General features: G+C 30.0%; 1 protein-coding gene across 1 annotated transcript in view; it reads right to left on the bottom strand.

Moving 5' to 3' along the window:
* The window catches only part of LOC129975377 (thrombospondin type-1 domain-containing protein 7A-like), a 610,131-nt gene that overhangs the window by 76,080 nt on the left and 517,084 nt on the right, over positions 1–16,967 (bottom strand). Inside the window, exons 13-19 of the mRNA XM_056088439.1 lie at positions 16,140–16,348; positions 14,235–14,424; positions 13,147–13,336; positions 11,869–11,984; positions 9,308–9,535; positions 4,855–5,061; positions 821–1,051 (exon numbers count right to left, since the gene is read on the bottom strand). Of these exons, the coding sequence (XP_055944414.1) occupies positions 821–1,051; positions 4,855–5,061; positions 9,308–9,535; positions 11,869–11,984; positions 13,147–13,336; positions 14,235–14,424; positions 16,140–16,348 (1,371 nt within the window). The remainder of the gene's footprint in view (positions 1–820; positions 1,052–4,854; positions 5,062–9,307; positions 9,536–11,868; positions 11,985–13,146; positions 13,337–14,234; positions 14,425–16,139; positions 16,349–16,967) is intronic.

Genomic DNA, 16,967 nt, shown 5'->3' with positions numbered 1-16,967 from the left:
TTGATTATCTCTAACTAGCCTCAATTGCGATGTTGTTCAAATGCTCACCCCTTGTTGTTTCATCTATCAGGAGATTCCTGTATCTTTCAGTCACGAAATGATATACGAACGAAGCTTTGTGTCGTATAAATGAGGTATTTTATGAAATTATAATAACTGCAAATTAGTTGGTACTTGATGAAACTATGTATAAAAGATACTTTACTGTATAACGCTACGATTTTGTAACGTTGCTTCTCAGCACAATAAGTCTCATGATAAGAAAAATAATTTTACAGATAGTTTTGAAAGAATTTAATGACACCCATTCTTGGTCACAGAAGGCAAAAACGAAAAAACATGAAACAGCAAACATTTTTGGCAATTTATATATTAAAAGTGCTGATACGACATTCTTCTAAAACATTCGAGGCTTTGTCACGGATGTCATACAAATCTGAGAGAAGGGTTAGTAATTCTAATAGCCTGAGAGACATGAATAATTATTGGTTTCTCCAGAGAAAACAAGCTGGGCACTTTGTTCTCTTAGGGTTGTTTATTACTTGTTTGATGCTTGAGTGCTGCTATTGACAGAAAGTACTGTTCTTGTGTACACTTTGGCAATGTTTTATCATCTTTATGTTTTCGTTTTTGAGTATAATAAAGCGCCTTTATTCGTTATTCATATTTTTTATAAAGAAAGAAACAAATATTTAAGAAGAAAAAGGCCGAATATAAGTTTTGTCACTGAATCAGCAAACATCTTTAATTAATTGGTTATAAAAAGTTCACTGTGGGATGATGCGTATATTTTTAAACCATTTACCATTTTGAAACTCACCTGGGCCAGTTCCAGTTTCGGCATTGACTTGCATGTCAAACTTGTACCTGTATCCTCTACCACAGTCGTGTTTCAGTCTCTGTCCATTAACAGTTGTCACGTTGGATTCTTCCACAATACAAGATAGCCAATGATTCTCACTCTGTCCGGAAGAATCTGGAATTCCCGGACATTTTTCTTCTTCTACCAACTTGAAAGTAGCCGTACAATCGTTATTTGTCCATAAAGAATCTGAAAAAAGAGTTGATTAAAGTATTTTTAAGGTATAGTATGTTTTCACTTTTATGGCAAAAAGTGAAAACATTTTTCTTATATAACGCATCGGTTATTCTAAAAATATCAAATAAATAATTTATTCACAAGAAGAAAAAACACATATATCAAATTTCCAAACATAAAAAAATTTCTAAATTTCGAATTTAAAAAAAAAAAAAAGATATCTTGAATTTTCACTGGAAAACAATTTTTTATATTTAAAAAATATCCATACATCGTACTAAACTTTATATATAAAAATAAGTACATTTGTTGAAATAAAAAGGCTTTCATTGTTTTTTTATAAGGAATTTAAATTAAACATGTAAAAAATCCCTTTTAACGATTTCGCGATCCTTTTAACGATTATTATATTTCTTTTATACCTAATTCCTTTAATCTAAACGAAATACTTAGGAAAGTATTAATTAACTTAATTTAATTGCGTTAATTAATTTAATTATCTAACTTAATTTTAATTACGTTAAATTTTACGTTTCTGATAGTAAACATAGCTCTTTAAACGAAAATTAAGAGTGAAAAGCTTCTTAAATTAAATGAAAAATAAAGAACTGCCAAAAAAAAAAAAAAAAAAAAAAAAAACCTGCTAGATTTTGAGAAGTACCGGATCAACAATTTCGAAAAATAGTTATTTATACATCTTTTTAAACAAGTTCCTTCGATTGAGTTTTGCTTTATATCTTAAAAGTTAATTATACATATTTTATTCTTTAATACTTAAAAATTAATTATGCATTTAATCGAAATAAAAAAAAATTAATTTTATTAAATTAATACCAAAATCTCTTTATGTTGAATTTTTCTAGGAATCTTTAAGCTCATTATAGAAGATCCATGACTCCTCAAAAATCATTAAAAATCTAAAAATGGTTCAATATCGCATACAAAATCATGATATTTCTAGGTGGCAGAGAAATACCAAAAAAATTTAAATGTAATTTTATTAGAAAAAACAAATGTAAAATAAAATAAGAAGCTCGTTAAAACAGCAAGATGAAAGAAGAAAACAAGATTAAATTTGTCATCATCAATTTCTGTGCAAACATTTTTTTTTTTTTTATTTGAAAATTATTCTTACAAAAAATGCGCATTGGTAAATAAATTTTTGGAAAAATAGACTGAGAAAAAAGAGATGAAATATAATTATAGAATAAAATAAAATAATAAAAAAAGAAGATTACTGCAACAAAAAAATCATTACGAATTTGAAAAAATTAAATGGAACTAATTAACGGAAAAAAGATTAAATTCCGTAAAATAAAGGAATTCTTTTATGTTCCTTTTTTTATTGTCAATTTTATTAATAGTAAAAGTCACATATATATTTTGTATATTCTTTTAGAATCTAATTGGCCACATGCATACTTTGGCGGATGGAAATTATGCATCTCAGTGCAATTGTATGAAATTTTAATTATAATTTTAATTAATTAAAAATCAAGCGAGATTCCCATGGCACTTTCCAAAAATGATATACAAAATTGCAAACTCTCTACAAGAAACAAAATCAGTTTTTTTTGTCGACATTCGGTTAAGAAATCGAATAATAAAAAACATTTTTTAATAAACTATATTTTTGATGCCAGAATTTTAACACTCTGAACATTGCGAACATAATTTATACAAGACTGCGTTATGAACTGGTGAAAAATAAAAAGACATATATAATAGAAATATTAATAAAAATTTTGATTGTAACAAATTTAATGCAAATAAAAAAAATCATTTAAAAGTAAAAATGTTATTTTTTAAAAATAAAATACAAGAACAGTATTAAATAAATAAATAAATGAAATGTAAAAAAATATAAAAACTATATTGCTGTATAAATTATTGAATGTCAGTTGTAAATTGCTTATTTCATACGATTAATGCATCTGCAGGTAATTGAAATACATAAACTATCTTTAATTGTATCTGCTTTCTTTTTTGTTTGTTCGTTTGCTGAACTCTGGTTTAAAAGCCATATTGATAATTTATTTTAATCTACTCTAAAATTTGTTTTATATCCTTTCAGTAATTCTTTTAATCACTAATTCGTCAGTGAATTATTTTCCAACTACTGCAATGTTGTATTGTTTGCTTTTTTACTTTTTCATAAATGAAGCATACAAAGATAAAGCATTGTAATCGAAAAAAAAAAAAAAAAAAAAAAAAAGAGATTGATTTTGACGAATACCCACGTTCCAAAACTTCCTGAGCTCAAAAACTTCAATTTTAATTATGTCTGCAACTGAAAAATAGTTTTGAGCTAAACAAATGAAATTTGGTATGTTGTTTCTGCACCAGTGTTGTAGATTTTTTTTATTACATTTTGAAAGAAATCCCTTCACAGGAAGTCTATATATCCGGCTGTGTAAATATAAGTAAATACAGTAACTACAAAGCATAAGGAGCTATATAAATGGAACTTGGTATGCAGATTTAAATCTAAAACTTAAATATTATTTTTTTAAAAGACGTAAATTTATAATTTAATTAAATTTGGAATCAAATCCTTCAAGGGCTCGATTGTCTGTTAATTTGTATTTCACAAACATGTAAACACGATAACTCAAAAAACAATGACTTAAATATATGAAATTATTTAAGGGGATTTTCTGACTACAATTATAGTTCTTTGCCAAATTTGGGCTTTAATCGATTCTAATAAAGGTATCCCAAATATAAATTCGCTTCTCTGATACTTTTTAATTAACCACTAAACAAATTGCCAAAGATCGCGCATTGATTGGCTCTTTCGTTTTATAATATGCAAATATATTTATTTGACAGTATGTAGAAAAGTTTCGGAAAGGCCACTCCAACTAGTTTTAATTGCTTTTTTGTTGATATATCGAATGACACTACAAAAGCTTATATAAAAGAAGTTATTTAATATTTAAAGGACAGCAATAATGAATTACAATTATTGCTTAGAATAAGCTGTTATATTTTTAGTGTCAGCAGTAATTAATAATCTTCCCAGGGCTAATTTTTTAAATCTGAATCAATCTTTTTGAACAGAAGTTTTAGATACTTTTTACACCAAACCAAATTTGAAAAAATATTTATTAGTTAATCTTGAGAGTCTAATTATTAGCGTATTTAAACATTTTGCGTCCATAAGCCGATATTTTTCTTTCTTATAAGGTTTCTTATTTCATTGTTTATCAATTTAGCTCCGCATTTTAAAATTAATCCAAATGTCAATGTTTTATTTTTTATATTTTTAATATTAATTTTACATTAATTGAAATGCATATGTTTTTATATGTAAAATGGCTACAGCAGTGAAATTCTGGTCAGATTAATCACAATTTTTTATTAATATTTTTTCTTTACATATAATTACATGCATTTAATTATTATAATAAATTATAGATAAACTTCAATAAATATAACGTTAAAATTTATTATTTCGATACCACACTATGACTTGTTAAATGGAATTTTTGCATAGTCAGTTTTGCAACCTATTTAAAATAAATAATTATTTGTACTTTAATCTAGTTAATAATGATTTTAATAATTAAATTTTGTAATTAACATACACTGTAACTCTAATATTTTATAATTCATCGAATTTGTATTTCAATTAATTTCTTTGCATCTATTTTTAATAGACTTGCAAGTGGCTATCCAGCAAATGCAACGGCTTTAAGTAAATGACTAATCTGCTTAGTCAGAATTCCACCACTGCGTTTATTACTTTATTATTACATAAATATAAAACTAGAGAATGCATATGGAAAAGGGATCTGCGCCATCCTCACTACCTACGAGCTCCCTGCGCCGAAATCGTCTGGAATCGTAAGAATAGCCACAAGGTGACCAGGCACTCCAAGTGGTCAGCACGCACCCCGTAGAACAGGTGATCTCGCATGACCTCAAAGCAGAGGGCACGAACGTTGTATTTCCTGCGATTTCTGTGAGGCAATAATGTGGTTCAACTTCTCGATCGTTCTCATCCAAACAGCTAACATCTAAAGAAGAAAAGGTTATGAATTAGTTTATTAGACATGCTTTAAATAATAATATAATTCCTTTTCAATAATCTAAGTTCTCCTATGTTTAATTTTATTTTGAATGGAATAATTCAAGTGATATATATCATCTGAATGGTACACATTTAATTTTGAAATTGACTGTAAATCTTGTTTGGCGAAAACACGTAGAGTGCCGGCAATAAAAGTCAATAAATAGTTATATTTTAGATAGCATGCGTCGTCATATTTGGAATGTGGCAAATGAATTTACTTTATTTTTTTTCCGATTGGCTTGCAAAGCAAGCTACAAAACTAAACATCATTGATCCTGTGAGCATCCCCAAATCTCACATTCGTAATGAGAATCACAAAAAGACCATTTTCTTATGGAACGAGCTGTACCAAAATTCCCCTGCCTCTTTAACTAAATTATTTTTCCCCACAATTTCTCAACAACCATTTCTTCTGTGATTTTCACTTAATAAAATTTCTTACTGGACACGGTAATTTCAATTACTATCTCAAGAAATTTGTATTATCGAACACTAATCTGTGCTCTTGCAACGTGGGTGGAGTTCAAAATGCCGAACACTTGTTTTTTGATTGCTCCAAACTTACTGAAGGGAGAAGAGATTTTATTGTGGATCTAGATGCCTGTAATATTACGTTTCCACCTCCGCTTCATGTTTTGGTCCACCACAAAATGGCTTTTTCCCCTTCTGTAAATTTATTGCCTTTGCTGCTTCAATTTTTAATTAGTTTTTTTTGTTTATTTTTTCCTGTTGTTTTTATCCTTATTTTTATATGCATATTTTTATCTATGTATGTAGTTGTTTCTACTTACTTCTGCACGCCTTGTGCTGTACTTTGTGGTGCACAAGGATTGACTTATCATTAATAAAAAAAATATAAAATAAAAGATTGTAAAGCTTTAATTTTCACAAAGATGAGTTCCTGTCAAATTACTGGTTATTGGGACTAAATTGAATTTCCCGTCTCATTGCTATCCCTTTCGTCCAGATCCTACATCTAATTCCAGATGCCATCGAGCTTGGTGAGTGTAACTGTTTTGCGGTATATATTCGCTTGATCCAAAGTAGATAGTTCAGTTCACAATATTAAATATCCATTAAGCGTTGTTTTATGGATCTCCAATTTCGTTGGTTGCAAATGAATTGTCATTCGATTTAATTTTGAAAGACACAGTTTCGTACACGCGCTCAAATATAAGCTTAAAGTATTCCAGAAAACTCCAAAAAAATCAAAATGGTTCTTTTTAGCTTAGAATAATTCTAGTGCTTTAAAAACACTAGTCTTTAGATTAAATTGGTTTTGTCTTATCCACAAGAGTTTTTGAAAGTTTCGGTTTGGTTTGGTTTAGTTATATTAACGTCCCGTTTGAAGCAACACTATGGCTATGTTGGGGCGGTCCTCCTAATTTTGAACCGCGGTCAGATGACGAGGACGACACCTGAGCTGGTACCCCCTCTCCACACCACACCAGCGGAAGGACGTTTGGTCATGAAGGATTTAACGTGCAACAGACCCCCTTATACGACGGTTCTTCGATGGAATCGGGTCAAGAACCTGAAACCTTACCACCAGGCCACCGCGGCCCCTTTGAAAGTCTCGGAACATTTTTCTCAGTATTAAGGAATGAAATAGAAAGAAAGTTCACAATCAACCCCCCCACCCCACCCCACCGGATTGCTTAAAAATGTTGGTGGTATCACTTTACTAATATTCTGGATTAAATTGTTCATCTCTTATAGATTTCGAGTAGTTTAAAGTAAAATTTATATACTAAAGAATTAAATTTGTTGATTATGAAAGTACTGCGTTATTCTTTGATTTTCATATTAATATAAATTGCCAATTTACGTTATCATTTATCCATACAAACACGATACAAAATCGCTTTATTGGATAGATTACAAAAGATTTAAGTGAATAAAAAATTTGTATATTGCCAGCACTAAACAATGTCAAACAATTTATGCATGAATATCTAAAAACCCATTTTCCATCCGAACAAAACATTAGCAACAACTCATAAAAGTAACAACTTTCCCTTTCTTTCAAACATCAACTCCCTCATTCACCACCGCTGATTAGAGACATCTAATTTTGTTAGAAAATGGAAAAGTAACAGCATTTGTTGGCGCGAAAGGGCCTGAGTGAGCAATCCTTCTTTCGTTTCCATCAAAATAATCGATTCAGCAAAAATTACTCTTTGGTAACTCTAAAACTGCAATAAGGTCCATCATTGCCGCTTCTTATCTTGATTGCTGGCCTCAAAAAGGCCCAGTCCTACCCGCGCTAATGCTTTTACCAATAACGACTAAAAGGTGTTGATGGGGAACATTTGCGCCGTGGTGTTCTTTTTGGAACGATACCCAGGCTGCTTTTGTTTACCGAAATCTCAGAGTGGAATAGTTTTTTCATTGATTCCAAAACAGGAGGGGGCTATTCCGGTTTATGACAGCCTCATTTCAGATTTCAATGAACACATGGTCAAAAAACGGACAACAGGCATTTGTGGTGTAATAGAGACAGCCATTTGCACCTAATGTTTCTGGCGATGACTGTTCCATTCCACTCTATTAGATTAAAGCGTTTTCGCCTCATCCCAACAATGAGTTTACTTTTTCAGAAAAGCGTCAGAGAAACATTTTTTCTTGCTGGTGTAAATGCAATACTTTATTTAATGGTGGCATCATACTTAAAGCATTGGCGTGAAAGTTTCTATAATTCTTCAAAATGATGAAATTTGTTGTTTATTTCACAAAGCTGCCACGAAATTTGTTCCATTTGTTCTTTAGATTACCGTCTAAGCTTTATCTTAGTATGGGTAATATATGCCATCCAGTGAAATATAGCCCAGAAACAAATTCAAAGTGCATTCTTAATTCACAAAGTGTACAATTATTTAATCAGAATAAAAACATGAACCGATTTTCTGACTATGTAGTTGTATGCTATAAATGAAAATATGCAATTTATAGCCTTTTTCAGCAAGCGAGTAGGAATGGTTAAAGAAAAAGCAAGTCATTGCATGCTGTTGGCAGTGACTTTTGTCAATATAAAAAAACTAATCAGTTCAGATTTTAAATTAAGTTTGCGTATTTATTATTTACAACATAGTTTTTAAATAATTTTATGTAATAAATATAATTTTTGCAGGTTCATTAAAATGTATTTTAAGTGAACGTCCTTCAAATCAACACGTCCGTTAATCCTGGATTCATCTGGTTTGGTGTCTATTTTGTTGCAAACCGTCATATGTTTATATGTTATCAAAAGGGATTTTTTATGGCATCATGGTATGAATTTTCTTCCATTTCTAAACCTTAAATAATTTTAGTTTTTAATTATTTCAGAATCTGTATATCGTTGCTTCGTTGAAATAATTTCCCATTACCTGTCAGTACAGTAGCTTGATAATAACATTTATTTACTGTTCTGATCATTCATACTCAATGTAATGGATACATGGTTCTTCGATCTCTTTCCAAAATGTTAATTTCTATATAGAAATTATTTTCCTTTTCAGCGTCGCTTTAAAAGTTCACCAATCATTTGTATTAACTCTATGAATACTGAAGGACCCCAAATAACTGTTCAACGAAACTATAGTTGTTGCCCGATGTGAAATTCATCCACCTTTCGTTAAGTGATCGATTAAAACCCGAGAGACTTTCATATATATAGACTAAGGGACAGTGAGATTTTCTGAGGACTCTGAATGGATGTCCGAACATATATTTACTTAATCGCCATCATCTAAGTAAAGTTGAACCCCCTAAGACCAAGGGTTGTCATTGAAGTTTTGAAGAGAAGTAGGCATTTTTTTTTCTAATCTTTCAAAGATAATTCGGACGTTCCAATTTCCTGAGATATTTGAACTCGAGTGGTATTAGGAATGAGAGGTTTAGTAACAGAGGAAATTTCAATTAAGTTCGCTTCTGACTATACTGCCAAGATCCAAATAGGCAGTCTCTGTTGACAGCCACATAAAAATTCTTAACTGTGATCAAACATATCAATTTCAAAATTTGTAGTTAACTATTCGAATGTTTTCATTTAATCAATAAACTTCAAATGAAAAGGATGCAAAATAATTTCTTTCTCTTCTGGCGATAATCATTTCTACACACACGCATGCACGCACGCACGCACACAAAGAAACAAACATAATCCAATATTTTGACTACAGATGATAAATGAATTAAAACAAACTCACTTCTAACTTGAAAACCCATTCCACAACTCTGGTTTTTGGCCGGAATCCGACACTCGCTCCATGAACTTGTATTCCATTGGTAAGCTGGTTTGGCGTTGCTCCTCTGTCTCAGGCAGGCTGTTTCCAGAGCTTTTGTGCACAATCTTTCTTCTAAGAGGGCCCCCGGGCATGGTTTACCTCCATATTTAGGAGACTGAATCACAAACCGATGCTTGTACTGGATGGCATCTACAAAAATGATCAAAACAGTTATTTCTATTTTGTGTTCATTTTTACTGATTGGCAAACTTTCTCAAATGAAGGTCAGTATTCTTTTTTCAACCTCCGACGGTTCATAAAAAAAGACAAAAATAAGGAACAAAATGAATTTATTATCAAAAGCATTCAATATAATCGTAGTGAAGATTCAGGCTTTGATCATACGGGTGGACCAGATTTCCGACTCCCTCTTTGATAAACCTTGCCATCAGCGATACGACGTTACATTCACATCATGAATAATCTGATAGATTTAACTTCATAGTCAGATCTTCATCATCTGTATAAAACGGAACTCATACAGCTCTAATTCGTATTCTCTATGAAAAAGAACAAGGATGTAAGTTTGTCGCACCAGATGATCTTTTTCAACGAGTTGATCGAATGTCTGAACAAAACAAAGGACAGAAAAACCCCAGGCAATGAGAATGTTAACCAGCATATTAAAGTCCTCCAACATGGCAAATTTTCTTCGTAATGATATCGAAGGAAAATCATGTTCGTACATAACTTTTGGTAATAAGTTTATTTATTTCTCTACCCATTATCTTTTATTTTTTTTCATAATTCATCAGAAATTGGGGGGGGGGGGAACTGTCTTAGTAGAATGAATAAGTTACAACATTTAATACAACAACAGCTGCAAATTACTCTTTGGTACATTTAAAACAAGATAAGTGGTTTTTAATGGTGCAAGAGCCGAAATCAAGTACACTTTACTAAAAGTGTTAAAATGAGTCTAAAGGTCTTTCAAAATATGCCTTGTTATAAAACAACACCTCTGTTTAAGATAATTAATTTTCATGTTTCAATTTTATTGACAGAGAAAATATAAAAAGTTAAAAATTTCCTCTCTTTCATAATTTATAAAAATTAATGCAACAATTTATAGCAACAATTAATTATACAATTATACAACTGTATAGAATAAGTAGCCTATAGTGAGTGTGTTTCGACTTTCTATTGAACAGCCCGGATTTTAAATACAATATTTTTAATCTGCACAAACACAGCTACACTACAAAATTTAGTAAAAAAAAAAAAAAAAAAAACCACAAAGACAAGTAAGTTAAAGTAAACAGTATGATGGAGGGATTCCACCTTTTCCAACCGAAAGCATTCGGTGTTAGCGCAAGGATTGCGCATAGAAAAAACCCGACCTCAGGATGCAGGTCTCCCGTTCAACTGCTTGACTGTAAACGCCACGAGGGGGCGCTCTCTGCGGAAGGGGAAAAAAGAGGTGCTACAAGCCTTGAAATGCAACGCTTCAACTCAGATGAATATTTTTATGAAAGCAATACACCAAGTACGTGAGTATGCAAATACGATTTTCAGCAGATAGTTGACAGCTATGAAAGCCAAATGTTTCTAGTTTTAACCATGAATCATAATCACGCCTATGAAATGTCAACTTTCACTGTTAGGCAAGAAAATAATTCTGCATGCAATAATTTATAGGACCACATTGTTCACACTTTTACCCCACACAATGAATCACACATTCCTTTCAACGCTATTATCAATATGTTTAGAATTCCAATTTTTCGGTGAGAACAAATTTTTAAATCATAAAGATGGACATTTATAACATTTTCAGGTATGATTTAGTGTTGCATTCTCTGTTTAATCCAAAAGAATAAATATTTCGTGACAAAAAAGCCTCTTCGGTTTCTTCAGAAAATGGCCAAACGATCAAAGAAATTTTACAACATTAAGATAGAAGTCTGATTTATTTGATTGGATTCCACTAAAAAAAATTCTTACATTACACTTTGAAAACTGATATGTATTTTTATTAATTACATTTTTGAATTTTTAAAAATGTATTCTGAACAACAAAATAATTTACTAATTATAATTTTGAATTGACGGAATTAAAATATTTATTGAAAGCAATTAATACATTGTTACATTTTTTATAAATTAATTTTAAGGATTTTTAATTAATCATACTAATTTTTGGTTAATTAATCTAAATTAAAGTTTATTTAAACTTTTTTGTCACATTTCGAACATTTTTCAACAGCCATGTTATAATTAAAAAACAACAACTAACTAATACCCAGTGTAGCATATTTTTATCTAGTAATACAAATAGTAATCTTATAATATACTAATAATTCATATATATGTAGTTGATAAAATAATTGTGAATTTCATTATTATATTTGTAATTTATTTATAGATTTTTGAGATTTACGACGATTACTCGTTAGCTAAAAAAGTTTGCCATAAAAAGTTAGGGCAACACCAAGAATTACAAATATTTCACACAATTCACATCGAATTTCATTTGAACGTACCTTTATCACAATCAGCTTCACAAGATGACCAGTCCGAAAAATTCGTCATTGCGCAATCAACTGGGCAAGGCAAATGACAGCTTTTCTCAGTATCTGGTTTCTGAAGATATTTGCACCTATAGAGGAAAAAGAAATTACATGCTATGAGTTATCTTTTAAATCATTTCAGCTGAATGCACATATTTTCATTATTAAAAAAATTATTGACATGATTCACAAATTTTGCTCAAAAAATAAAATAAAATAATAATTTTGATTTGCATTTTTGAAGCATAAATAAAATAATAATAATTATGGAAAAATGTAATTGTAGAGAGGCAATTAAAAATATTAAGCATGAGTGAACTAAAGGAATAAAATTAAAGAACAGCATACACAAATGTTTGAACTAAATTTTTGAAAATACATTCGTTCCAATATGGATTTTTTCCAACGTAATACAAAATTGGAAAAAATACCGAGAAGGATTTTAATGTGCTTAAAATGCTTGGATATGGAATATGGCTATGTTAGAGAATAGATAATTGTATATTAAGAGCAAATGAAACATAGGTTGCAAATATATATATTCAACTTCGAATTCTAGAATACTTTAGAATGTGGTATATACTCTTTTTATTTCTGTTGGTCTAATTCCTGTTAGTTTTTTTTTCAGAGTAATTCTTGAATGATGTTCTAAAAAGGCTTTACCCATTTGAACGTGTTTAGGAACCCATTTGAGAGACGTGTTTGGAAAATATTTTAACCTGTTCAAGGGCTCCATATTTCGGCCTGTTGAAACATTAACTGTCACCATACATCTTTTAGGCCAGTCTAGACTAGTTTTATAGATTTCATTCATAAACTGTCGACTTAAAGATTTTGATGGTACGTAATTAAAAATTTATACCATTCTTATGTTATAAAGTTAAATTTGACAAAATTCACATCACTTTCTACAGTGAAGTCATATTAAAACGATAATGGCAATAACTATAATAATAAAATATAATTTAACAAAAAATTATTAAAATAAAGATTTTGCGTTTGTTAAATTAAAGAAAAAAAATCTTACGTTAATATTATTTGAATAGCATCTTGAACAAAACAAAGAAAGAAAAAAAAAACTTTACGACATTTGTTTACTTTGAATTTAGAAAATATAAAATCGTTTTCATGAATGATATTTTGAGTATAGAAATATTTTACCAAAGTTTCTTACTTTAAATTTAGAAAATATAAAATCGCTCTCATAAAATAACATAAAACTTTTATAGAGTGAATTTAAAATGATCGTACCTGTGATCTTTGATAATTCCATTTTCCCCCATGCACACCACTTCTCTTCTCTGTATTCCAGGTCCGCATGATCTTCCTCCACCCTGAAGAGGTAGACAAGGACCCCAATCTTCTGCCACCCAACGAACGGGAGTACAGAGAAAGGAATTGCAAGTGTCTTTCTCTTCAGTTAGCGCCCAACAAGGTCGACCTGCATTAATGAACCAAGGTTCTTGTCAATTTAAATTAAAGAAAAATGAATTCCATCAAATTAATATTTTCCATATAAATTAAAATAATTATTTCGATAAAAACTTCTTAAATAGTGAGTTTCGAATAATGCGCGACAAATTGCGATACAAAAAAAAAAAAAAAAAAAAAAGAGCAAAAATACAAGTTTTCAATCTTTTCTGTACCAGCGTTCCTCTTAAAACGAAAGAAAAAAATTTCAACGACTTTCCTTACATAATGATTAACTATATCAAGTATTGAAATATTGCTAAATATATATATAAAACCTTAGTTATGTGCAGAAAAAAGAAAATAGATATAGCAACACAGGTATAGTAACATTCGAACTTCTAAGTGCTGATTATAGAAGGTACCCATTATAAACAGAACGTTAAAATGTCGACGAAGCTATCATAGCCTCAAACAACAATTAGAGGAAGAAAATGTTAAAAATCACATGTCGTACCATTTTTTTTCTTATTTAGAATGGCATTAATTGTGAATGGAATTGTTGATCAAATAGCAAAGAATTCTTTAACTCACGGAATATACATGAAACTTTATAAATTTACAAGAAATCGCATGAAATTCAATTCAGGGTGGAATTTAAAGTTTGGAGCTTTATAATGATAGTTCAGTTAATAAATATGGCTGTATTTGAATAAAACGTTTGTGTGCATAAATATATATAAAAAAAATATAATTATTTTACATTAAGAATTCGAATGACGCATAAAAAAAGTACTCGCTTGACAAATAATTCTGGCATCTTTTGAAGCAAAAATAAGATCATGTCTCATATTCAGGCAAATAAGAAATACTCCATATACGAAAAAGTATTAAAAGAAATTATCGGCTGATGAAAAACATTCTCTTACCAGTTCCTGCGACAGCAAGAAAGGTCCTGTTCCGCGAACGTTGTCCTTCGTCTTTGTCGGTGCAGGGAAGAGAACATGTTGTCCAGTCGGACCATTCGGACAGCACACAGTCGTCAGGACAGGGAATGCGACAGAATTCGCTCACAAAAGCGTGATGATGTCGGTCGCACACATAGTCATCCAAATGAGCCTTTAAAATAACAGAAAGAAACATTAGATATTCCAAAGAAATAGTGAAATATTTAAAAATAATTATTTAAATGAGAAATTTTTTTGAATGTACCACATTTTTAAAATAGGTTAAAAAGTATAGAATAATATCTCCTAATCCTATACAAAAATTTGGGGCTGTGAATTTTAAAATATCACAATCATATAAAATGATTTCTTTAACCACATACAAGTTATCCTGAAAATTTGTGATGGTGAATTTTAAAATATCACAATCATAAAAAATAATTTCTTTAACCACATACAGGTTAGCCAGGAAAATTTGTGATCTTGAATTTTAAAACATCACAATCACATAAAATAATTTCTTTAACCACATACAGGTTAGCCAGGAAATAGAAAAATTTGTGATCGTGAATTTTAAAATATCACAATCATATAAAATGATTTCTTTAACCACATACAAGTTATCCTGAAAATTTGTGATGGTGAATTTTAAAATATCACAATCATAAAAAATAATTTCTTTAACTACATACAGGTTAGGCAGAAAAATTTGTGATCGTGAATTTTAAAACATCACAATCACATAAAATAATTTCTTTAACCACATACAGGTTAGCCAGGAAATAGAAAAATTTGTGATCGTGAATTTTAAAATATCACAATCATATAAAATGATTTCTTTAACCACATACAAGTTATTCTGAAAATTTGTGATGGTGAATTTTAAAATATCACAATCATAAAAAATAATTTCTTTAACCACATACAGGTTAGCCAGAAAAATTTGTGATCGTGAATTTTAAAACATCACAATCACATAAAATAATTTCTTTAACCACATACCGGTTAGCCAGGAAATAGAAAAATTTGTGATCGTGAATTTTAAAATATCACAATCACATAAAATAATTTCTTTAACCACATATAGGTTAGCCAAAAAAATTTGTGATCATAAATGTTAAAAATTACAGTCATACATTTTGAACATAACCTGCATGAGAAATCATTTTATATTTTTTAATCTTTTTAAAAATGTGGTATATTAAAAAAATATTTTAATTAAATAATTATTTCCTGCTTTTTAGTCTTGTGTGTGTGTGCAATTTTATGATTGATTTTAAACAACCTTGAGATGAGCTACGCCTGCTGACTAGATTTGTACCGAGTAGGCAAGAGAGTAAGTTAATATAGCATAGCCATCCAGTTACGGGTTACACTTAGCTTTAATGATCCCGATAAAATTTTAATTTCCCGGTAAGCTAGCGATTTGTCATGGCGTCATCTGTCGGTAATGAAAGATTTTAATCGATTGCAAAATTTCCACCGAACAAACAAACAAACAAAATGAGAAACTAGAAAGGGAATTAATAATTCATTGTTATCCAGTTCTGAGCTATGTTTAAAGATTCAAGTCTCTAGTTCATCAGGAAGTTAGTTTAAAATTGATCTCAAAATTTGTACTGAACAGACAAATAGGCATTCAAGAAAACGAATTAATAAAAATGGGTTAAAATAATTAAAAACGTTTAAAAATATTTTATCAAAAGTTCATATCCTTAAAAAAAACATCGGATGCATAAATTTTAATTAATTATCAAAATAATCTAAGGGAATTCGTAAATATTTTTAGTTTTAATTTCATTATATATACTTGTGGTTAAATTACAGTTGATCAACAGCAAAGAAAAGATTTTAAAAAAGAGATTCAAATGTTGTATGCAAACTTACACCACTCAGTTTGACACATGTCTTGTTTCTCGTGCGATTTCCCGGTCCACAGGTTGCTTGGGGGTCTTGAAGTGTGCAGTTTCCCCAGCTACCGTATTGCCAGTTGAACAGCTCGATCTCAAAACAAGCGTCTCTTTCTTGCAAGTGCGGACATGGACGCCCTCCATTGCTCGGGTTTACAATGATGCTACGTTCGCGTATCCTGTAACCTAGAAAATAAGAAAAGAAATTCAGTCACAAATGCAATTTATAAATTTCAATAATATATACAATTTATTCTCTAGCAGTTGAAAATAAGGAAATATCTATAAAATTCAGTAACATATGTAGTTTATTGTTTAGCTGTAGAAAATAAAGAAATATCAAAAAAATTCAGTAATATATGCAATTTATTGTTTAGCAGTCTTAAGAAAGTCTATTGATTGAAAATTCAGACAATGTCTATTTTCGAAACTTTATACATTTTCCAATCACTCAGGTTTTAGAATAAACTCTGTGGTGGTAACATCATAAGCCAGTTAACAACTTCCGGAGAAGAGAGTACTCTTTTGTCTAGTGGTTATGTTACTCGGCTATGAACCCTAACGTTGCGAGTTCGAACATCAACCTGCACAACTCTAATACAAAATTTAAAAACATTTTCAAGAGTGTACAAAAGAGTAGATTTTTTTTAAATAAATTATTTTCTGCTTTTTAATCTTTAATGTACAATTGATTCTTATGAATTTTATTGTCATGAAATTTATTTTCAAGAAAAATCATTAAAAAGTGATGACACATTCTTGGAGCAGAAATTCAAAATACATCTGTAAATTGATTAATAATAAA

The sequence above is a fragment of the Argiope bruennichi genome, chromosome 7, assembly GCF_947563725.1.
Source record: "Argiope bruennichi chromosome 7, qqArgBrue1.1, whole genome shotgun sequence".
NCBI classification, from domain to species: domain Eukaryota; kingdom Metazoa; phylum Arthropoda; class Arachnida; order Araneae; family Araneidae; genus Argiope; species Argiope bruennichi.
This window is presented reverse-complemented; position numbering and strand designations above follow the sequence as displayed.